The sequence below is a fragment of the Balaenoptera musculus genome, chromosome 4 (genome assembly GCF_009873245.2).
Source record: "Balaenoptera musculus isolate JJ_BM4_2016_0621 chromosome 4, mBalMus1.pri.v3, whole genome shotgun sequence".
NCBI classification, from domain to species: domain Eukaryota; kingdom Metazoa; phylum Chordata; class Mammalia; order Artiodactyla; family Balaenopteridae; genus Balaenoptera; species Balaenoptera musculus.
In genome coordinates this window covers 126,456,589-126,481,597 of record NC_045788.1, presented here as the reverse complement: position 1 = coordinate 126,481,597, position 25,009 = coordinate 126,456,589, and the positions used below count along the sequence as shown (strand labels likewise).

Here is a 25,009-nt window from a genome sequence, read left to right as displayed (position 1 = left end):
TCTTTCACAGGATTGACTATTAAAGAAGCAAGACTAGACTACCTCTCAGGTGGACCAACTGGATGGAAGAATTGGCAACAGCCCTTCTCCTTCCTTCTTGTGCTTCTGTACATTTACAGCCTGTGTTTGGGGACAGTTACATACGGGCACCAAGGTTACCCCCTGGTCTCCCTTGCTGCTTTATCAACATGGAGTAAAGTATGAGGGCAAAGGCTCTGGAGGCTGGCACAGACCCAACTTAAAGGGTTGCTGTGGCACTTGGAGTGTCAGGCTCTTTCTCGTCTATTGGCTTGTTGTATGGCTGCCTTGAGCTAGAAGCAGCAAATGAAGGTCAAAGACAACATGAAGGTCAAAGACAACAATGTATAGCTTTCAAAAGGGAAAAGGGGAACCACTGACCACTGCTAGCAATACATATAAGAATAAAATGTGACGCAGGCCCTGACAGAGCCCCATATATCATCTTGAAGACCTAGGAAGAGCCAAATTTCACAGGAGGACACAGCAACCACTTTGTGAAGAAATGAGTACCGTGAATACTATGGGATAGCTACATAGGCTCACAATCCACAACCTGCAGAGATGCATCAAAAATTCCAAAACAAGTATCAGGAGAGGATTTGAGGTCAGATAATAGTTGTGCCCTTTTCAGGAATCATGGAGGGTGGAGTTTGGGAAGGAGAAGTGCAGACTTGAATTTGGGGCTTGGGAATTTTCTTCTATAGGCAGTCAGCACAACTGGGGCACCAAGCCAGGTCTGAAATTCATCTGTGTCCTTTTTGCAGAGTTCTTCAATCTGTTTAATCTGGAATCTTATCTATGACATACCTCCTTTATCTCGTATAGTTCTATCTTTCCAGGACTTGGCTGTATTTGGGACAACATTAGAATGTTCTTTAAGACTTTCTTTTTAGCAATTTACGTGTCACTTTAGAAAGGAGATATTCGTGAAATCTGTTCCCCACTCAACATTTGATGACAAATGAGGCACAGAGATGTTAATGGCTTATCTTATGTCACACAGCTATTTAGCGGGCAGTTGTAAATTATTGCATAATCATTCATTCCCACTGGCAGGCTACATATTAAGTAATTATATTTTCCCTGTGAAGATTCTTTATCTCAGATGCACTTCATGATCCAGCAATACTAAACTACTTGTACCATGATATTTCTTATTTATGTATCTCCTTACACTGTTCCCTTTTCCTGGAAAGTTCCCCACCTTACCCTGGCCTGTCTCTATATCCATGCTGTACGTTTTCACCTTTCAGGAAAGCCTTCCCCAGGAACCCCAAAATGGGTTAGGAACTTCTCATCAATACCACAGTGTATTACAACAACCTATTTTTGTACATTTCTCTCCAAAGAGCAGTGTGTGTCTCATCTTTATATCAACTAAGTATAGTACAATGATTGAGTGTAGGCGCTTACTAAATTTGTATGGAATGAATGGATGAGGAGATTAATGAATACAAATATCAATGTATAAATAAGCAGTGTGAACAACCAGCTTCTATAAGAGGTTATGGACAGTGTTTATAAGAGGAGCTAAGAAATGATGATGTTTATTTAGATAATCAAGAAAGATGCAGGGCTTCCCTGGTGGCGCAGTGGTTGAGAATCTGCCTGGCAATGCAGGGGACACGGGTTCGAGCCCTGGTCTGGGAAGATCCCACATGCCGCAGAGCAACTGGGCCCGTGAGCCACAACTACTGAGCCTGCGCGTCTGGAGCCTGTGCTCCGCAACAAGAGAGGCCGAGATAGTGAGAGGCCTGCGCACGGCGATGAAGAGTGGCCCCCACTTGCCGCAACTAGAGAAAGCCCTCGCAGAGAAACGAAGACCCAACACAGCCATAAATAAAATAAAATAAAATAAAATAAAAAAGAAAGATGCAGGTTAAGTGCTATTTTTGCTTTCCTGCATAAGGTAGTCTTCAATTACATTTGCTACGGATAAAAGTAATTACCTACTGTCAGATTCCACTTAGATCTTGAAGAGTCTAGAACCCAAAGAGCCCACCAAAGTTGCCTGGTGCCTAAAGTGTTACCTGACTTGCAGTAATTTCTCAGTAATTATTAACTAAGTGAATAAAATGCAGAAAATTTAGGACTGTCACAGTAAAGTGTTTCAGGGAGATGATGGTAGAATCACTAACTCTTAACCTTCCCAGTGATAAGTATCAAGAGGAGGTTGAAATCCAGCAATTCTACTCCTAAGTATATACTTACGAGAAATAAAAACATGTGTCTGCACACATACAAAAAATATACATGAATGTGCATAGCAGCGGTATTCATAATGGCCAAAAGACAGGAGACAACCCAAATGTCCACCAACCGAGACATCGATGAAATGTAGTACGTATATATACAATGGAATATTATTTGGCCATACAGTACTGATACATGCTACCACATAGATAAACCTTGAAAACATTATGCTAAATGAATGAAGCTAGCTACATAAGACCACATATTATATGATTCCAGTCGTATGAAATGTCCAGAACAGGGAAATCTAGAGAGACAGATTAGCAGCTGTTTAGGGCACGGTGAGGAAGTGCAGGGGATGTGACAGCTAAAGGCTGTGGGGTTTCTTTTAGAGGTGATGAATTGACTGTGATGATAGCTGCACGTATCTGTAAATAGTCTAATATCCACTGAATTGTACACTTCACTTATGTTTTGGGGTGAATTGTATGACATGTGAATTATACCTCCGTAAAGCTGTTTAAAAATGAAGGCGGGGGGAGGGAGACAGAGAGAGAATGCTGAAAGCATCTCAGACTAAAGGCTGCCCATAAGAATACTCCCAGTATGTTAACAAGATCCATTTCATTTCAGGCATTTGCTGAAGATGTTCCATATTAAGGACTTCGTTTCTACCCAGCCAATTTCCAAGGCCCCAGTCACAGCTCATTAACACTCAGCCTGTTTTAGCTCGCTACTGCACGGTGAGCTCTTCTTTTTTGCTGTTGTGTATAACCAGCCAAACCATATAGAAGTCCCTGTCTAAGCCACACCCATAGTTTCAGTACCAAACTGGCATTTATTGCATGCCCATTATGTGCCAAGCGCTTAGCACACGTCATCTCTAAGCCTCACCATAACCCCAGGAAGTAGGTTGTATTACCTCATTTTACAGAGGAAGATATGGGACAGAGCTTAGCTAATGGCCATGGTGTCACTATGTGGGAACTGACAGAGCCAGGTGTAAGGTACATGTGTGATTTACAAGATCTGTGCCCTATTCACCAATTTGTGTCCTCGAAGTCTAGTGTGGTGGAGAGAAATACATAAAACCAGTATAAGAGAGGGAATACAGAAGGAGAGAATGGACTGTCTGATAAAGACAACACAATCTGGTGTTCCAGTGTGGAACAGCGATGTGACACTCCTGTTTAAAATCCTGCCCTAATGGCCTGCACGATGACAGAGTTCCCCTGGGTCTGGGACCACTCAGGCCGTCTGCCTGAAGAGGGAGCTTTTAAATTCTTGCTCTCGCTGAGCAAGCAATAGCACGCTCTCAGGTCAGTTTCTCCTGCAAAAGACCCCTGCTTTTGTTCATAATTCTAGTTGTCAGCCCTATTCCACCAACACTTGGTGCCGTATTTACTCTAAATACCTTATATTTAATGTGTCTAAAATTAAACTCCTGGTCCTCCCCATTAACACCTGTCCTCCCTCTAAAATTTGCTACTCCTACAGTCTTTCCTATCTCTGTGCACGTTAATCCCATTCTTCCCATTGCTTTGGACGAAAGCTTTGGGTCATACTCGAGTCTTTCCTCTTCCACATCACAAATGCAATCCATGAGAAAATCAGCTTGGCTCGAACTTCAAAATATATTCCAAAACTTCTCTCATATTACCACCTCCCACCCTCATATACATTTTTGCAATAACCTCCTACCTGACTTTCCTTCTTCTGCCCTTGCCTCGCTATAGACGAATTTCAATACAGAAGCCAGAGTGATCCCTTTAAAACAGGAGACAAATCATGCTCTTTCTCTCTGCAAAGCCTCAAATTGGCTCCTATTGCACTCAGAGTACGTACAATGGCTTTCAAGGTCCTACATTATCTGGCCCTTTTCACCTCTGTATTAGTATGCTAGGGCTGCCATAACAAAGTACCACAGACTGGGTGGCTTAAACAACAGAAATTTATTTTCTCACAGTTCCGGAGGCTAGAAGTCCAAGATCAAAGTGTCCCCAAGGTTGGCTTCTTCTGAGGCCTGTCTCCTTGGCTTCTAGATGGCCACCTTCTCCTCGTGTCCTCACATGGTCTTCCATCTGTGTGCGTCCATGTCCTAACCTCCTCTTTAAATAAAGATATCAGTCATATAGGACTAGGGCCCACCCTAAAAACTTCATTTTAACTTAATTACCTCTTTAAAGACCCTATCTCCGTATACAGTCATATTCAGAGGTACTGGGGGTTAGGACTTCATAATATGAATTTTTAGGGAGCAGGGACACAATTCAGCCTGTAAGAACCTCTGTGACCTCACCTCCTACCACTATCCTCCCTCATTCCCTACACTAGGGCCTCAAGAGTCATCCTGCTGCCTTCAAACAGTCAGGCTTATTCCTGCTTCAGGAGCTATTCTTCAGGCTTGAATCCTCTTGCCCCGAAACAGCTGCAAGCCCTCCTCTTCTCTCAATTCCTTTGTATGTGCACATGAATGTCACCTTATCAGCGAGGTTATTCCTATACCAAGCCTCAAACCTCCTAACTACACACAGATTCTCCATCTCCCCTTGATTCTGCTTAATTTGTCTCCATAGCCTGTATCATTATTTACCACACTACATATTTTCTTATTTACCTGCTTGTTTTTCTTTGATCTCCCTCCACTTAATAGGTACTCATTAAATATTTGCTGAATGAATCAATAAATAAAATATATTCATGTGCAGAAAGGAATACCTCCAAAGTTCAGCATCATGAGGGATGTGGCAATGATATCCTATAAGCCACTGTTCAGAAAATCAAATGTTTAGATTAGAAAAGAGAAGAGAGGCCTAAGGGAACACTGGGGATAAATGAGCTAAAACTTCTGAAGGAGTGTCCTGTGGATGACCCCGAACTCACTCTTCGCATTTCGCATTCCTCCACTTGGCCAAGTTGGGACCAACGGATAGAACTGAAGAAAAGGTAAATTTTAGCTCAATATAACAACAAAAAAAATTCCAGTGAAACGTTTATGCTTCCAGAAGATGGCTCCCAATCATAGAAAATAAGGAAGCAGAAACCAAGTAATTACCTCAAGAATATTGCAGGCAAGATACCTGCGTTCATGAGTGGATCAAACAGGCGATTTTTAAGTTGGGTTCCAACTCCAAGATTCTAGAAACATAAATCAACTTTAGATGAGGAAAAACATCACCACTTCACAAAGTATGGCTGGTCTCAGTGCCCCACTGTTTTCGTGACTCTGGTCTGGTGAGATTGCCAGGTCTGGGAAGTATCACAAGATAAAATGAGAATGGGAAATCAGGGAGACGAGGGCCAAGCTTTGCCAATAAATTGTCACAGGACTGTAGGCAAGATACTTCACTTCTCTGGGTCACCAGTAAGTCCTCACTAAATTGAAGGCTTGGGTACATATACACAATGGAATATTACTCAGCCATTAAAAAGAACAAAATAATGCCATGTGCAGCAACATGGATGGACCTGGAGATTATCATACTAAGTGAAGTAAGTCAGACAGAGAAAGACAAATACCATATGATATCTCTTATGTGGGGAATCTAAAAAAAATGATACGAATGAACTTATTTACAAAACAGAAATACACCCACAGACATACAAAACAAACTTATGGTTACCAAAGGGGAAAGGTGGGAGGAGGTATAAATTGGGACCGACATATACACACTACTATATTTAAAATAGATAACTAACAAGGACCTGCTGTATAGCACAGGGAACTCTGCTCAGTATCCGTAATAACCTAAATGGGAAAAGAATTTGAAAAAGAATAGATATATGTATATGTATAACTGAATCACTTTGCTGTACACCTGAAACTAACACAACTGTGTAAACAGACTATAGTCCAATATTTAAAATAAAAATTTAAAAAATAAAAAATAAAAGTATAATTTGCATATTGAAATAAATAAATAAATAAATAAAGGCTTGGGCTAGATGAGTACTATGTCCCTTCTGTTCTAAACACTGTAATTCTAGGTTCTTTTTCAAATCTTAGAAACTGGAAGAGAGTTGCGATGAAAGACAGTCACAGGGTATCATGGGATGGGGAGGAGGCACCCTGGCTCGTTTGGATTGAAGGAAAATCATGTTAAATCAAATTCTTTCTTACCAGAGGAATTCAGAAATGAGAGAACAAGTTCCTCTGGGCCAGTCATCCAACATCTTCTCTTCAAGGGTGTGAAAGGTGAGGGAGCTCCAATCTTGAAAAATCGGGATGAAACTGCTACTTATACAGAAAACTGCTTCTCACTCCCAAGGGACTAATAAAGCACCGGGGTGTGCTGTGCTGTGGTTCCTGGAGACTCAATCATACATGGAACGATTATCACCGAAGACTAATTCCAAACAGAAGTAAGCCTGTGAGTGAATGCGCATTGCTGTGCTTGCCTGAGCTGCTTCATCTTGACTGAAAAACATCTCTTGTGGATGTTTCCTAGGTGTTGAACTGAGACTAATAAGGCAGCAGTAAAGACGAGTTATTCCAGCTCCGTTTCTGACATCTTGGTCCACCTTCTGCTAGGCATGGCCTGCATATGGCTCTGAGGGCTGTTTAGAGATTTCGGTGGAAAAGTACCAAGCAATGTTGACCGAATCTGATTTTTTTTTTTAAAATTCCCAGTAGCGGGCTTCCCTGGTGGCGCAGTGGTTGAGAGTCTGCCTGCCAATGCAGGGGACACGGGTTCGAGCACTGGTCTGGGAAGATCCCACATGCCGCGGAGCAACTAGGCCCATGAGCCACAACTACTGAGCCTGCGCGTCTGGAGCCTGTGCTCCGCAACAAGAGAGGCTGCGATAGTGAGAGGCCCGCGCACCGCGATGAAGAGTGGCTCCCGCTCGCCGCAACTAGAGAAAGCCCTCGCACAGAAATGAAGACCCAACACAGCCAAAAATAAATTAAAAAAAAAAAAAAAATTCCCAGTAGCTTCCAAGTAGTTGGGACTGAAATGGTACAATGGACTTTAAGCAAATCTGTGACCTGTTTTCTTATGTAGGCCCAAAATTAGTACCAACTTTTATATTCTCCAAGATTTAATCCTGGGTAGATGCTCCAACTCTAGAATTATCTGAGACCAAGATCTGTGTTTTCACTATTGTCCCCGTTTATTTCCATCTTATTCTACTCTTCCTCTGTGAAAGAAAGCAGGCCTGCCTAGTTTCCCTTTTTATTTCATCAGTATCTCTTCCCAGGCTTCACAAACTCACCAGAACAAGGTGGATTACTTGGACCCTCAGTCCCATGAGGTTTAGATAACAGAACCTGTTTTTACTGAGAGTTGAAAAACAGAAATGACAACATTCCTTTTCAGACCGGGCTCCCTAAGCCTTTTCTTTCTTCTTCTTTTTGGTACAATAATGAGGGCTGACAGGGCCCCTTGACACCATTAATGGTAAATGAATTTTTCAGTAAAGACTAACAGAGAAAAACTATGGCAGTTCAGATTTATTTTTTTGACCCAGAGAGTTCTGTATCTCCTTATGCCTTTGCTTTCCATGTATACTGTATGAGAAGTTTCAGCAAAAGCTTCTTAAAATTAATCCAGTACTTGTCTCCTTCAACTCTCCTTCCTGGAATTCTTCACCCATCTGCACAGAGGTCCTAGACACTTCTTAAGGGCCCCTATCCTGAAAGATTAAAGGCAGTGCAGTCAACTCAAGTCTTATCCTGAACCTTATCTTTGTAAACTTAGCAATACTTCCTCCTTTTCACGTAAGAAAATTTACAGAGAAGCAGTCTCACATGTGAATTGGATTCTGTCCCATTGCTCTCCCAAACTGGGAAGAAGCTGGTCATATACTTGCACATTTGTATTATAAATATTCAAAGACTCTAATCCGGTATCTTCCATATAACACACATTTGAACTCCTACTTTAAACTTTCAGAATGCTTTTTATGGCATCTGTTATGCCCTACTTTAAAACGTCTGTCAGCCTAATATTTCTACTTTTTTTTCCTTTATTAATTTATCTTCAAGGTCATGCGTGGAAACACCTTTCAGGGGAAAGAACCCATCTGCTTTGGCGAAAATGTACACTATAAACCTTCATTTCTGCAAGGGTATAAATTAAAAAAAAATCTGAGAGTCTATTAGAATGCCTTCAAAGCAGAGTTCCCTAAAGCTTGCTTTGTGCAACGCTGGTACCAGGAGTCAATGCAGCAAACAAAACAAAAGCGGGGTTGGGGCGGGGGGATTCAGCATTAGGAGCTACCCTCTTTAAAATTCAAAATGCAAAGCAGCATTGTAAACGGTTGTAGGCATTCTAAAGAAAAGATATTTGCTTCATTTTACTTAACCGCTTATTTCTCAAACTTATTTGATTACAGACTCTTTTCCTGTATGAACACAACAAATAGTAACATGCTGCTGTACTAGGGTTCCACGGTACACAGTTAGGAAATTGTGCTAGGTGATACTACTCTTCATTTTTCAGAAAGGACTATTCCAATGCATTCTTGTATTGGAAAATAATCTCGAGATAGAAATATAGCTCACTTCTTTCTCACACTGTATTTACAGGGGTATCTAGGGTTCATCTCACAAACAGTAAACCTCCAAGTGCCTATTTGGTTCTTATAAGTAAACACAAAAACGTATCTTCTTTTTTTAACTTCATCTGAATCATCAACGGCTCATTGGCTGGGGATAAATCATCAATTATCACATAAAACAACCACAGTCACATCTCCAGTGTTCATCTCTCACTCGCCTTCCCTTGTTTTTATTTGTCACACTTCAGGTACTTCTTACTGTATGTACTTCTGATCTCTAAATACAAACAAACACACAAAGAATCTAATTTATTATTTCCCTCATTAAAAAAAAACCATCATCAGTGATGTCCAGGTAAGACAGAGCAGGTGTCTCCCTCTTCCATCCCTTTCTGGCTGATTTAACCTCTCTCACTTCCTCATTCGTGACATGGAGAGTCACCCCAACACAACTGACAAGTATTCCCTGAGATCCTGCGTGTAAAGTCCCCAGCTTGGCACACAGCAATCCTGACGCCTTATCAGTCATAAAGTGTCCTACCATAATGTCTTCACACACTTTTTATGGTCACACCTGGAACATCTGGCATTCCCTTCTCACTCTTCCCAATCCCAACGTTTTCATCCTCCAAATTACCCTACAACTTCCCCACTGACAGACCTTGCTCTAGAAATGTTAGAATATGTCCGACTGATGAGGAAACCTGTCGTGAGCAGCAGCCTGCCAAAGCCCAGCCCATATGACCGAAGCTCCGAAGCTCCTCAAATATTCACACCTCCCCGCAGCTAACTCCCACTTACCAGCCCCATCAGGAACACTCTTGATGTATTCACATAACCCTTCCTTAAAACATTTTCCTTCTTGCCCCTTTTTCTTCCCTTTTTATGGTGATATCAAATCCCCTGCAAAAAAAATAAAACCTCTTCCTGATGTCCCAGATTAACCCTTTCCAATACTACAGGTCTATGATTCTAATTTTCTTCTGATGAATTCAGATATATACACTCAAGTTGTACTTCCTGATGTATGTTTTTCACTATTTAAAAAAATTTTTTTTAATTGAGATAATTGACATATTGTATTAGTTTTAAGTGTATAAGAATGATCTGATATATGAATATATTGTGAAATGATCACCACAATAAGTTAATATCCCTCACCACCATAGTTACAATTTTTTTTTCTTGTGATGAGAACTTTTAAGATCTACTCTTGCAGCAACTTTCAAATACACAGTACAGTATTGGTAACTACAGTCACCATTCACTATGGTTTATTCTCCCGGATATTTTTCTCACATAAACATAAGCTCTTTAAGGGGAGTGAATGTATCAGTTTTTTACTCCGCCCACAGTGGAACTGTAAAACATTTTGATTGATCCACCAATACTAAACACTTTCATTCCTAGGAGTTATATTTACTTTAACTGGAATAAATTACACATAGGACAAAAATATTAATTGAGGGATATAGCAAAGTTGGATATAGCAAAGTTGGGGTGTTTACGTAGGGACAAATGACTGTGAAGCTTTTATTTATTTGGTAGTTGGTTTGTGTGTTTGTTTTGTCATTCAGGATATTGTTTATTTACAAAATGTGTTCAGGAATACTCAAGTTTTATCTGCCTGGAATCTTCCCAATCATTTTTGGTTTAGGTAACACTTCTCTGGCTACAGTCTTAACTCATCAAAGACTCTAGAACTTCTCTCTCTTCAAAAAGGAAACCATGAAGGACAATCCCTGGGCATGACGTATGGAGACAAAGAGGTCTAGTTGCCTTGGAGCATAACAGCCCTCAGCCTCAATGTTTGTCACCAATGTTGAGTGACACAGGCCACAGCAATCCTACTGAGATCTGCGACTTCCAGCGGCTGCTCTGGGGAGTGACTCTTCTTGATCACATGATGTGGTCCTCCATCCTGCAGGAGGTGGCCGGCCCCAGGTAGTCCTTTCAGCACCTCTGGCAAGCAGCCTTTCCAAGCACTGTGCCACCTGCAGACAGGATGCCTGTCTTTCACGTACCTGGCACATGCCCTTGGGAGTGCTGAAGGTTTTTCCTAATTCTTAGCATATTGCCTAATCCTACATTACTGGAATACAAATGAGCAGCCTGATGAAAGAGTAACCTTGAGTCTGCTCTCATTTCTGTGTCAAAAAAGTAAATCACTCACAAATATGGAACTTTTATTAGCAACACATTACTTGGGGATCCACCTAAGTAACACTGAGTTGAGAGTCACTGTCAGCCCCTGGCAAGATCAACACAAGGTCAAAGTCAGGACTGTCCCGGTCACTCCTGCAGGAGGTGAACTCCTGCTCTCTCAAGAAAAGAGAACTGACTTCTATTATAAACTAAGCACTGTGCTGGCCACCTTCTCAGTTTGTCACACAACCTGATGAGGGGATGCATTTTCAGAAACTAAGGCTCTGGTAGGTTCCACAACTATATCCCAAACTGAGATGTAGTAGTCAAGGTTTCTCAAAGCCTGAGTCCTTTACACCATCGCATATTGCTGCACTATTACTAAAGTTCTCTAAAGAAGCAAACCGGCGTTAATGCCTGTATGGTCTCCATTAAATCTCCCTGCTACCGGATTGATTTTCTCACTTCTTACCTCTGGGATTGGCATGTATGGCCTACTTTTTTCTCCACTCTTGTTATTCCTTGTTATTCCATAAAATATAGGAATATTCTTTTAAATGAGTCCTTGCGGCAACCTTGGAATTACCATCATTCTTCAAACAAGTTATGTAAACCAGCTGCCAATAGTGGTCTCTGGTTAAACATTTAATTTTATTGTTCCATAGAGTTACTACTGAAATACACTTATTTCTAAACTATCTCTTATTTGAATCTGAAGGCTGTCTCTGAAGTAGTTTTGTGTAGTGATTGCAGACGACTAATTTTTAAAGTGTTGTATTGTTTGAAGATATATGAACACTTCACAGGTGCACTAGTGAAGTAAAGACCCATGAATGAAGAAGTAACTTAAGAAACAGGGCAAATAAAATGTTGCATCTTCTGTATAAGTGAAGGTATGTTAGCTATGTGCAGTTAAATACAGGTATGTTAAGGGTTAATTACTCATTTAAAATTTTCTTTATGTCTGTTCATTAAAAAGAAAGAAAATCTTATTATGTGGAAAACTGTACCCATTATCGTGAGAAAGAATTTTATCATGAAAAGCTTGAATGCCATGTACAGTTTACATGTCTGTGGATATTGAAGGCTGAAGGCAAGATAAAGAAATATATAATTCCCTCCATCTCAGAGAAGGTAAAAAGAGATGAAAGAGAATGCAACTCAAGATCCACTTCTGGTCCGTCCACAGAGAGGAATCTGCATGAATTTCTAGAAGGGAAGACAGGTTGTGAAGCATGTGAAACTCTCAAATATGTCACAGTATCTGCCATCACAGCTAATACTCAGCAAGGCAGCACCTCTCTAGAAGGCACCATGATTTATAACACTATTGGAAGTCCGGAGTGACCACGTTATCCAAATATTCAACCAGGAGGCAGCTAAAGAAACCACTCTGGTTACCTAGGAAGCAGGATGGTTTCAAAAGGACGTGAATAAAAGGTGGCAGGAATCCACTCTCAAGAACAGATAGGAGAGTAGCTTAAATGTGAGGATAATGTTAGGGGTTCTGACATGGACTGAATTGTGTTCCCCCCAAATTCATATGTTGAATCCTAGTTCCCAGTACCTTAGAACGTGACTATATGAGGGATAGGGCTTTAAAGGGATACTTAACTTAAAATCAGGTCACTGGAGTGGAACCCTAATCCAATCTGACCAATGTCCTTATAAGAAGAGGTTATTAGGACATATAGAAAGAGATGCCAAGCATGTGTGGTCATAGAGGAAAAACCCAGTGGGGACACAGCAAGAGAGTGGCCGTAAGTAAGCCACAGAGAGAGGCCTCAGAATCCAACCCTGCAAGCACCTCGATGGGCTTCTACCTTCTGGAACTGTGAGAAAAGAAATTTATGCTGCTTAAGCCACCCAGTCTGTGGTATTTTGCTATGGCAGCTCTGGCAAACTAATATAGATTTTAATTGTCATTATAAGCTTAGGCTTTGATAACAAAATCTAAGGAAAAATGTAAAAGAACATTTTATTTACTTTCAGAACCAGATGATCTTGGTTAAGGTAGCTGCTGGGAATCATGATGCAGCATGGGAGGGAGAAAAAGCAGAATTCTTCAATTTTTTTTTTTTGGTTGAGCTGCAGTAGCATGTGGGATCTTAGTTCCCCAACGAGGGATCAAACCCGTGCCCCCTGCATTGGAAGCACAGAGTCTTAACCACTAGACCACAAGGGAAGTCCCCTAAATTTCTACTTTTTTCTGTTGGGCTGAATGATCTTCCAATTGAAAAGGGCAGAAGAACCACTGATCATTGGTAATAAATGTCAAAGATTAGTGACAGGATTATAGAACAAGTCTTAGCTGCTCTAAATGAGCACCTGTTATAGAATGAATTGTGTGCCCCTCGCCCCTGCCCCAAATTCATATATTGTAGTCCTAACCCCCAGTACCTCAGAAGATGACTATAATTGGAGACAGGGTCTCTTAAGAGGTAATTAAGTTAAAATGAGGTCTTTAGGGTGGGCCCTAATCCAATATGACTGGTATCCTTAGAAGAGGGAATTAACACACAGAAACACACAGAGAGAAGACCATGTGAAGACACAGGGAGAATGTGACCATTTACAAGCAAAGGAGAGCCCCCAGAGGAAATCAACCTTATGGACACTTTGATCATGGACTTCTCGCTTCCAGAACTACAAGAAAATAATTTCCTGTTGTTTAAGCCACACAGACTGTGATACCTTGTTATGGTAACCCTAGCAGACTAATACAGGGCCCACTTTCTGGCTCAGATTAAGACTGCTTTTGGTGGAAACTGCAAAACTCCTAGAAGAAAACATAGGTGGAACACTCTTTGACATAAATTGTAGCGATATTTTTTCGGATCTGTCTCCTAAAGCAAAGGAAATAAAAGCAAAAATAAACAATGGGACCTAATTAAATTTAAGGCTTTTGCACAGCAAAGGAAGCCACTGACAAAACAAAAAGACAACCCACAGAATGGGAGAAAGTATTTGCAAATGATATGACCAATAAGGGGTTAATATCCAAAACATATAAATAGTTCATACAACTCAACATCAAAAAAACAAATGATCTGATTAAAAAATGGGCAGAAGACCTGAATAGACACATTTCCAAAGAAGACATGCAGATGGCCAAAAGGCACAAGAAAAGATGTTCAACATTGTTAATTAACAGAGAAATGCAAATTAAAACCACAATGAGGTATTGCCTCACACCTGTCAGAATGATTGCCACCAAAAAGAATACAAATAACAAGTGTTGGCAAGGATGTGGAGAAAATGGAACCCTTGTACACTGTTGGCGGGAATGTAAATTGGTGCAGCCACTATGGAGAACAGTACTACGGAGGTTTCACAAAAAACTAAAAATAGAACTACCATATGACCCAGCAATTCCACACCTGAGTATATATACAAAAAAACTGAAAACACTAATTCAAAAAGATACACACACCCCAACGTTCATAGAAGCATTATTTACAATTGCCAAGATATGGAAGCCACCTAAGTGTCCATCAACAGATGAATGGATAAAGAAGATGTGGTATATACACACAATGGAATATTACTCAGCCATAAAAAAGAAAGAAATTTTGCCATTTGCAACAACATGGATGGACTTGAAGGGTATTATGCTAAGTGAGATAAATCAGACAGAGAAAGACAAATACTGCATGATATCACCCATATGTGGAATCTAAAAAATAAAACAAACCAGTGAATGTAACAAAAAAGAAACAGACTTGCAGATAAAGAGAACAAACCAGTGGTTACCAGTGGGGAGAGGGAAAGAGGGAGGGGCAAGACGGGGCAGGGCATTAAGAAGAACAAACTACTAGATAAAAATAAATAAGCTACAGGGATATATTGTACAACACAGGGAATATTTTCTTGCCATATTTTATAATAACTATGCCATATTTTATAATATGGCATATTTATAATATTTTATAATAACTATAATAACTATGGTGGAGCCAATATTTTATAATAACTATAAATGGAGTATAACCACCTTTACAAATTATGAATCACTATATTGTACACCTGAAACATTAATATCGCACATCTACTATACCTTAATAACAAAAAGATTGCTTTCAGTGATATTTGCAGGGCACAGATAACACCTTAAACACAAGATGACAGAGACGCAACTCAGCAGCACTCTGCATAAAACAGACGGGAGATTTGGGAGCCAGTGTAACCAATGTGAGTCACCCAATCCAACGCAACACTCACCCGCAGGCTGAGGTGGGCGAGAGACTCCTCCATGCTGCAGTGGCCGCAGCACCCTTGGAGTACTGTGAAAAGACACAAACCGGAACACATTTAGAGGAGTGTAGAAGGAACCAGAAACAGGTGCCATTGTGCCATCTACACCCCTGTTGAGGGAAGTGGAGACAGGACGCTGAGGCAGAAGCAGCATGAAAACTGATGGTTTTACTTACGTGACGATCTGTGGTGCGGAAAAGACTGGCTTGGCTTGGTCACAGAGGTGCAACAAGGACATCTGAGTGGGAGGTTAAAGGAAAGGGAAGTGGGCTTTAAGTGGGGTAAGAACTTTCTAGTGACCAGAGCAGCCCAAAGACAGGATGCATTGTTGGAAGAGCTAGTGAATGTCTCCCAAGCTGAGGCATTTGAGGCTGGGCTGGGAATGTTGTGAAGATTCCAGCCAATGGGTGGTCGGTCCCTGTCCCAGCGTTTAGAGTTCTAACTAGAGATGTTCTTGTATTTACTGCTCAGAGGTTCCTGAAGATACCTCAGGGCAGGAAATAGCATAAAGCGCAGAACAGAGACAGTGGCTGAAAAGTAAAAGCCATCAGGATCTCTGAGTGGTGATGAAATGGGAGAAAAAGTAAAGAACGTCCATCATTCTGACACAGTCAGCAGCTAGTCGTCTTCCCCTAGGGAACGTCTTTTCCAGGGATGGGTGAGGGGGGCGTGTTTCAACAGTGGGAAGGGAAAATGCCAAATCTAAGGACTCGAATTTTCATAGTTATAACCTCACCTCTATATTTTTGAATTTTGTGCTCAGTGAAAGTCCCTTACTCTTAAAAATTGCTTCCTCCCTCCCAGGCCTGGTTCCATGGGCATGCAATCTGTTGGGTCACACAGGGTCCCGTGCTCAGGAGGGCCCTGTGCTTGGTTGAACATTCTGCCGTTGCCATCTTAAAATTCTTAATTTTGGAACAAAAGGTCCCACCTTTTCGTTTTGCACTGGACCCTGCAAATTTTGGAGCTGATCCTGTTCCCTCCACGTCTTTGAGTCATACTCCTATTTGCATTCAGATGCCTTCAATTGTTCCTATAAACCTGGGACAGACAGAATTGTAGTGGTGGGTAAACGTGTTTGGAAGCAGCTGGGTTTTGCTGTCACTGGGGCTTTTCTTCCCTGCAGTCCCAACTTTTTGTTACTTACTGGCTGTCAGATTAGGGAGGAGATCCTTAGTGTCAGCTTCCTAACTTACAAATGGGAATAATCACAGTAAGGGCCTCACTGACGTTCATGGGAAGTGAATGACATAAAGCATGTAAACAAATGACTCGCGGGTAACAAATATTTGTCATTATTTGTTGAGGACATTCAGAGGTCATTCAGGGGAAAAAGTAATCCACGGGTCAGGCTTGGATGCCTGGTAAGTAAAGACAGAAGACAACACCTGGGGGAGCTGGCAGAGAAATACTGATTTCTTGGGAAAGAAGCCAGCGTCCTCCTGGCTGAGCCAAGATCCCACATCTGAAGTCCGTGCCTTCCTTCCCTCCCACTAGCCCCACTTTGGACTGATTAGCTGATGCTCCTTCAGGTCAAGAGCAGAGGTATCTGGGCAGTTCTAGCCCATTCTAGACTCACTGGATACTAACCCGGCGTTGGATGGCTTGTGTTTAACCTAGGAGAAAGCGGCTTCCCATAAGGCTGATTTCTGTAATTTAGGACAGACACGAGGAAGAACAAGGACAGAGTTTGAGGTCAAAAGTTCTGAGGTATGGGGGTCTAATGGGAATCATCTTTCCAGACCCTTCCCCTCCTAACTTTCACTTCACCCACATCTCAGATGATGTTACATCCCTGCCTGATTAAAAACAACAACAAAAACTCAGATGGCCGTCCCCTTCTCAAAACAAAAACAAAAACAAAAACCAAAAAAAGTTTTTTTTTTAAAAAAAACCTTCTTTCAAGGAGAAGTAAATAGGTCGCTGCTTCTTCTTCTCTAGGTCCGGCGCCTTTCTCCTTCGGTTCGGTCTAAAGATAGAAATTCCAGGTTGCTTGTGGTTGCTTTTGACGGGAAAAAAAGGAGGCTTTTGCTCCCTTTACAAAGAAATCCTATTTCCTTTAAGCTTGTCTTGTTCTCATTCTCTTCCAGAAACGCCTCCCTCACCTCTTCAAACCGAGACAAAAAGCGAAATGCGGATAAAAACGCACCCCAGCAGCAGCCCTTTATACGCTACCCCCGAGAGGCCTGCGGGGTCGGATGAGTCAAGCTCATGGCTCCCAGCGCGGAGCGCTCTAGACTTTTCTGCATCCCAGACGTCCTAGGACTCACCTTTCCCTGATCCTCCGCCATCCCTCTCCCGGCCCCAGACTCTCCCTCCTACTGCTCGCGGGGCTCAGGCGGCCGGCGGCCGGGGAGGCACTCGGGGAACCGGGGGAGCCGGGGTCGCCGCACCTGTGGGCGCCGGGGGCGCGGGCCCCTCCCGGCCGAGCGGGCGCAGCTCCCCGGCGGCTCCGCTAGGGGTCTCTCTCGGGTGCCGAGCGGGCTGGGCCGGATCAGCTGACTCGCCGGGCTCCGAGCCCCGCCGCCGCGCTGCTGCTCCGTCAGTTTCCTCGGCAGCGGTAGGAGAGAGCACCCGGAGCAGCGCGAGCGCGGGGCCACAGGAGACGGCGGCGGCGGCGGCGACACCGGCAGAGCAAGGGCGCGGCGGATCCCACTCGCACAGCAGCGCACTCGGTGCCCCGCGCAGGGTCGCGATGCTGCCCGGTTTGGCACTGGTCCTGCTGGCCGCCTGGACTGCTCGGGCGCTGGAGGTGGGTGCCGCGCCTCGGAATGGGGTGGGGTGGGGGGGGGAAGGAGGAGACTCGCTCCCTCTGACTCTTTAATTCAGAGAAGCCGGGGGGCAGTCGAGGGGACCCCTCTCCTCTCCGCGCCCAACACCCCCGCTTGCGGGCGCCCTGCGCATCCCCGCCTCCGGCCCGGCCCAGCCCAGCCCTGCCCTGGGGACGCGCGCTCCGGCCAGCGGAGAGGGAGCGGGCGAGGCGTCGGGCCCCTGGGTCCGCGCCAGTCGGGGGCGAGAAGAGGAGGAGGCTGTCCTGAGCTCGGACCCTGACTCAGTTCCTGCCTCGGGGGCCGGGGGGAGGCAAGGGACGTCCAGATGAGAGATAGGGGGAGGGAGCACGTGGGGAAAACCGAAAACGCAGCGTCCCTGGATCCTGTCCCCGGCACTTAATCGCTGCCCTTCCCTTTCTCTCGGGCCCTGGCGAGGAGGAGTCGGGACAGCTCGGGAAGCTGCACACCCCCCACCCCCCGCTTCCCTTTGCCTTTTCCGCCCCGTTTCACCTTCTCTTCGCATCCCCACCACCCCTTCCCGGCCCGACCTCCTTCCTCCTCCTTCCTCTTCGCGGCTGCTCGGGGCTGCCGCCCGAGTGCGACCCCAACATGCAGGGTCGCGCAACACCCTCCGCAGGCAAACTTTGTACATTTCTGCGTCTCCCTTTTGTGTTAAGTTGAGAGAGATGGGAGGGGTCGGACACCCGCAGCCGCCTCTCTCCTTCCCCAAGCCAGGACATTGCGGGCGTTCGCTCGCACCCTCCGATTCTCCCGGTGAGGGCGAAGGTCCCCGGGAACAAAAGCCGCGACACCCCGCCCTCGCCAGCCCGGGGCGCGGTGGGCTGAGCCGCGCTGGTCTGTGCGCCACCGAGGCTGCCGCCTGACTCCCTTCCCCGCGCTGCGCGTCTGTCCCGGAGGGGGCTCTGGCGGCGCCTCGAGGCCCCTCTACTTCCCCCCCACTTCCCAACACCTCCGCGGCTTGCTGATTCTGTGCTCGGTTGTGAAGTCCTTGGGGAGAAATACGCGGAGAGTGGGGTGTGCGTCTGGAAAGGGCAGTGGCTGGTGGTGGGGAGGCACGAGCACTCCCCTCCTGTGCATCAAAGGAGGCGTTTGTCTGATGAAGGCGCGGCCTCTTCCCTGGCAGCGCTGGGCACTCTGGTTTAGCTCCCCTGGGGGCGCGGGCTGCTGTGGAGGGTCCTCAGGGTCTTTTTTTTAGGGTGCAGATGAAAGGGTTGAATTGAGTGAAGATTAAGACGGAGAAGATGGCGCCTCTGCAGTGCAGCAAAGAAAATCTGTGGAGGCTGCAGCCTGGTGAAATCCACCCACCGCTAGGTGTATAGCAAGTCTTCCCCATTGATCCAACTCTCGAACATTCAGCTAACCCCTGTGCAAAATGACTATTTTCCTTTTTATCTGAAGATGCTTAGAAGTTGTTTGCTTGGCAGCTGGGGCAGAAAAGGTTGTATTTCGCATCCTTTGGGTTCCCATTCTGTATTTTACCATAGGTAACCTCCCTTCCCCGTATGTTTGTTTGTTTGTTTCTCCTTTTCCGCTACCTCATGGTGATTTTCCAAGAAAGCAATTTCTGGACAAATGTTTTCCTGTAATTCCACTGAGACCATACTGACTATCACACCGTTACAGCTTTTTAGTCCCTAATTTACAAGGTCATTGAACTTTTTCCTCTTCTGTCTTTTTCCTACAAGTGGCTCAGGAATCACCTCAGGGCTAGTTAAGGCAGATTGCTTTAAGAGTTGAAGAATTTGGTTTTCTATTTAAAAAATGCATTTAATTAAGGGAGCTGGGATTTTTCCAATACTTAAATTTACTCCTATGATTATTTCAGTTTTCCTGATTGTCTTATTACACATTAAAAGATACAAATTAAGTAATTAACAGCATATCATATCGTTTATAGTTGAAGCTTTTGCCAAAAAGTAAATATTTAACTTTTTTGAGCAATATTTTTTTCTGTGTAAAAGGAGGCAGCGTGTAGGCAAATATGATTCAGATTTCTTTTTTAACCTGTTTGACTGCATTTTTTTGCTCTTCCTCCCATCCTTTTGGACATTTTCACTGGTTACCGTCACCTCCTTCAAAGGGTGGAGGTGAGATTCACAGTTTGCATTTTGCAAAGCGTTAATTGAAAAGTAGGCAATTCAGTCTGATGAGGTTTGAGGGGGATTTATGCAGCTAAATCTCTGTCCACTGAAAAGATGTAATTATGAGTTGACTGTCTTTTGTAGGGCTTAGAAAATAGGTCTGCTGCAGATGGCTCGAAAAAAGAAATGAATAAGGGCAATGACAATGGGGCCTCAGCTTCTGGGGGAAGCGTCATTACCTGAATTGATGACTCTCCCTGGTACAGTGACAGAGTATGAGTTAAAAAGGCCCTGGCATTTATTTATTTAAACTTGATTGCTCTTAAGTTTTGTTTTCCTATATTGTGGGATTTAACCTAATCACAAGTATCTGCTTTCATAGTGGTGCTGATTCACAGATAATATATACCTACTCACACCGGCCAGAACTAACCTAACGGTAGATGCCTGAGCACAGAATAGTGAAGCTCAGACTTGATGGTGAGCTATAAGGAATCACTATTTCTGCCTGATCTGTGGGAAGCCATGACACGGGCAGGGCACCCAAGCGGCTCTCTTGTCACCCTAACCAGCAGAGGCATGTGATGGGTACTTGGGAGGCCATTAGTACTGCAGAGAAGTACTCCAGAGAGAATAATGATCCCTGGTTCTGGTTGGGGAAATGAAGAGGAACGTATAACTAAATAAATCACAAGGTTAAATTAGGAAAAAAAAAAAAGAAATAATGTGGCCCATTGAATATTGGTTTGAAGAAAAACAGAGAGGTCAGAAACAGACTCACAGACATAGAGAACGGACTGTGGTTGCCAAGGGAGAAGGGGGGGGCAGGGAGGTTGGATTGGGAGTTTGGGATTAGCAGATGCAAACTGTAATATTATATATAGAATGGATAAACAACAAGGCCCTACTGTGTAGCACAGGGAATTATATTCAGTATCTTGTAATGAACCATAATGGAACAGGAAAAAAAGAGAAAAACATAGAGGTTATCCTTGTGGAAAAGGCTTTCTCCCTGTTGCTAGAGGACCTCTATTTTGTGTTACTTTTCATGGCACACTAGAAATTTCTATACAGATATTTGTATGAAGATGAAGGTTGTCAGTCATTCTAGAAATAAACAGCTATTATGTGCCTTTCATGTGGCCACTAAACTACCATTGAAGAGTGTGGTAAAATTCAGTAGAAATGTACCTTCTCTTTCTGCACGTTTGATCTAGGTGGGGATATGTATTACCTTAAGAGACTTACAAAGCATCTTCGATTAATATACTTCTCTAATCTCTGCCTAGTTATATCAGTTACAAATGCAAAGATAAGCCTTATACATGTACTTTAAAAATGAAGCTCCAGGAAGTAAGGTTTAGATTGACTTGCATACACCTTATTTCCCCTCACCCTCCTTCTCCTGTTCCCAGGAAGTTTGCAGAGTAAATAAGACGGGCACATGATTATGAAAGAAAACAGAAAGTGTTAAGTACCAAGAGGAAAGTACAGATTCAGTGCCATACTGAGTAAAATATTAACAGTATAAACATCTATATATAAGGAATAAAGGAACAGCGGGATGAGATAATCCTGGAGAATTTCTTGGTTCCTTTCCAGCCAGATTTGTATCTCAGGTTGGGGGAAGGGAGATTAAGTCTTTGCTTTTACATATTTGTTTACATACTTCTCTCCATCTTTCCCCTCCTAGACACACGCGCGCGCACACGCACGCACGCACACACACACACACACACACACACACACACACACACACACACACACCCCTACACCCCTGAGGGTGTGGGTGGAGCCAGTGTAGGATTTGATTTTCTTAGTTTCTCATCTATTCATTTGGGACCTTTTTAATTGACTCTCTTTTTGGACCAAGCTCTCTCCTGTAGCCCTGAAGATAGTCTGGTGAACAAAACCGTCATTTGCTTCAGGAAGCTTCCAGTCTAATGGGGAAAACAGACCACACACAAATCATTATAAGTGTGTGCTCATGAACTGTGACAGATGCTGAGACAGAAAGCAAAGGTGCAGGGTACACTCTGGAGAGGAATAGGGAATTCCAAATAAGGAGGTGAAGGACCGAAGGTGAGGGGCTGAAAGGAGGGTCTGAGAGCTCTGAGGTGGCATCTTCAGTAGGACCTTGACTGAGGGAATGAGTACATGATGAAAAAAGTGATTCACTGGGCAGCAATGAGGAGGCTGGGGAAAATAAAATGTTTAGCTTGTTGTTGTTGTTTTTTCTGGTAGTTTTCTACCTCTTCATCTTCTACTTGACTATGAAATGGTTTCCTTTTTATAGTAGGACCTCACATACATATGTATGGAGTGAGAATTGATACTAGCACCATCTTCTGCAAATCCCTGGGGATGCTGTCACCCTGTGTTCACAGCCTGTATCCAGATACACCCTCATGAGTGGCTGGAGGAAGATGGAGGGTGGCAGGCAGAAGAGGCCAAAGTGAAGGAATGAGCAGACCCCCTGAATGAATAACAAGTTTAAGCCAGAAAATGTCTATTTCTTAGTTTTCCTTGTAGTTGTTAGTAAAAGGAAAGCAAATAGCACCTGAACCCTCAAACTGAATTTGGAAATGAAAACCAGAGGAAGGGGAAGATGTTATGTAACTGTTTTTTCAGTTTAATGTGGATAGTTTAAGAAATAACTGTTTCAGTGAGGACACTAGTGTTTTTCTTTGAAAAAAAAAAAATCTGGTGAATTTTCCTCTTCAGATTAATGGTTAATAGATATGCTTTCCTGGTACCTTTTTAGAAGTAGAAATGCACCAAAAACTGGATTCGAATGTCCTGCTCTAGGAATAAAGTAAGTCATTGAAAAAAAAAAAAAAGAAAAAAGAAAAAGCCTGGACGTGTTCATGAACTAATAGATATATGAAAAAGGGATGCCGAATAGATTAGTTAACTGACTATTCAGAGTGGGATACAGAAGACTCAGTTTCACATTTGAAGTCTTAGCTGAGATGGGGAGCTCAGAGGCCATTTTACTTATTTCGTGTGGCTACATTTGGAAGAAACATAAAATACAGATTTAGCTTGAGCGTTGCTAGGATTGTAGTATTTTACGAAAGAAGGTAGTGGTTGAAATGGGGAAAATGAAAGGCTTTTAAAAGCCAGCTCTATGGAAAACAGTGGAACTGTTCCTACATTTATAGCCTTGATTTCGACCAACGTGATGTCAGGCCAGCGACCAAGTCGTGGAGTTTCTCACGTGTTCTGGGAAGGCAGCATTTCACATTGATCAGGATATTGACTGTGGGTAGCTCATGCCTCAGTTTCTTCCCTTGTAAAATGGGGATAATAATGTTTATGGTTGTTGAAGATTGAGTAAATATATATGTAAAATTCTTGGAACAGTAAATGAGTAAATATATGTGTAACATGATGGCACCTTATAAGCACTACCTGTTAGTTACAATTACTGTTTATGATGATGATGATGATGTAAAATAGATACATTTAATCTCATACATTGTTGAAAGTTAAAAAAAAAAACTACATGATGTTTCATGACTTATTGACTAATGCACTTACCGACCAGTTAAGACTGTTACAGGAATTTGGCAGCTTGTTTCTGAGAAGAATGAATTAATTTGATTTAAATTGTAAAAAAGACATTGCAGATAAAATTTTTATCACAAATACAATTTTTAAAATATATATTATAAAATTTCATTTATTAAATATTCGTATGTATTTTATATTTCAGTTGGCTTTTTAAAAAAGCATTAAAACAATTCATGCTAATAGAAAAACTTGAACAATATACAGAAATATGTAAAAAGCATAAGCAGTTGTTACACAAGTGAGTAAGACCTATTTTAAATGTGTGCACCCTGGCAGCTTGCTAGACATGTCTAAAATTGAGCAAGTTTATATTCTGGCTCGATTATTAACTCAGCTATTAGTTGATTATCAGCTGTGTGCAAAGAGCTGTGAATAAGCTTGGTTTAGTTCTCAGCAAAACCTTTTCTAGAAAAGTGAATAAACAGGTTTGGCCAATCTAGGCAGAAATGGAAGATTTCAAATGCCAGCAAAAGAATTTTGATGCTCCCTAGAATAGAAGCTTGAAATAATCTTCATCAGAGGACCAGGAAACCAAAAAAGCAGACTGCTTGAGAAGGTAACGCTTCTGTAAGAAATCAGTTTTCAAAATAAAATGAATTATTTTACTAGCTAGATGATGATAAATTCTATGCTGGTCTACTCTAAAACTTTATAGTGATCTACTGCTTAATTTAAAGCATAGTTTTTTAAGTCAGCATATTTTGCTCATTATAAAATAAAAGGTTTCTAATCTCAGTTTCAAAATTAGGCTGAAGATATTTGAGAATACCCCAAATTGGTGATACTTTGGTTAAGGTATTATTAACACATTGAAGAATCAATAAGCAAAATCCCAAGGAATCTATATATATTTTTTAATCACACCAGTTCATGTATTTCTTTATCACTGTCCTGCTCAATCAAAAAAAGTGAGTTCAATCAGAGGATGCGATTATTGTAGCCCTGTTTGAAATAAACATGCTGCTCAGAGTGGATACAGTGAGGAATGCAGGTACCACAACCACTTATGTAGGGTGAATGAGCAGGGGCAAGGAATAAGCAAGATGACCATTTCAGAAAAGAGAAAAGAACAATAACCCTGTTTTGTAGATGAACAAATTCTAGAATTCTTAAGGTCTTATTAGTGATGGACCCCAGTATTTGTATCTTCTAATTTCCAGATCGTCTCTCTCTTTATTTTTTCTTCCCAAGTTGAGATGATTTTTAGTTGAGAAGTTTGAGCAAGAAAAAAAATTTTTGGTGATTTTTTTTGTTGATATGAAATAGTTCTTTGCTTGAGTCTCTTTCATAGAGAATCTAATAACTTGTCCTGTGCTCTCATTTTGCTTCCGCAGAAACCCACATTCTGTCTTCACTAAAGAATGTTTAAGGCATCCTAGGTGATTGGGACTGATAAATTACTTTTCAGCCTTAAAGGATGCTTATGAGAATAAGAGAACTGCTCTA

At 42.5% G+C, this 25,009-nt stretch overlaps 1 protein-coding gene and 1 long non-coding RNA gene across 7 annotated transcripts in view; one reads left to right on the top strand and one right to left on the bottom strand.

The window, feature by feature from the left end:
* The window catches only part of LOC118894514, a 173,049-nt gene extending 155,523 nt beyond the window's left edge, over nt 1–17,526 (bottom strand). The window contains exons 1-2 of the long non-coding RNA XR_005019716.1: nt 17,385–17,526; nt 15,082–15,224 (exon numbers count right to left, since the gene is read on the bottom strand). This is a non-coding gene — a long non-coding RNA (uncharacterized LOC118894514). The remainder of the gene's footprint in view (nt 1–15,081; nt 15,225–17,384) is intronic.
* A 134-nt stretch (nt 17,527–17,660) lies between these two features.
* The window catches only part of LOC118894510 (amyloid beta precursor protein), a 274,401-nt gene continuing 267,052 nt past the window's right edge, over nt 17,661–25,009 (top strand). For all 6 annotated transcript variants that reach the window (XR_005019715.1, XM_036850818.1, XM_036850816.1 and 3 more), the window contains exon 1: nt 17,661–17,866. Coding sequence is in view for 5 of the 6 variants with exons in the window: in XM_036850818.1 (XP_036706713.1) it covers nt 17,810–17,866 (57 nt within the window). In the remaining variant the exon portion in view is untranslated. The remainder of the gene's footprint in view (nt 17,867–25,009) is intronic.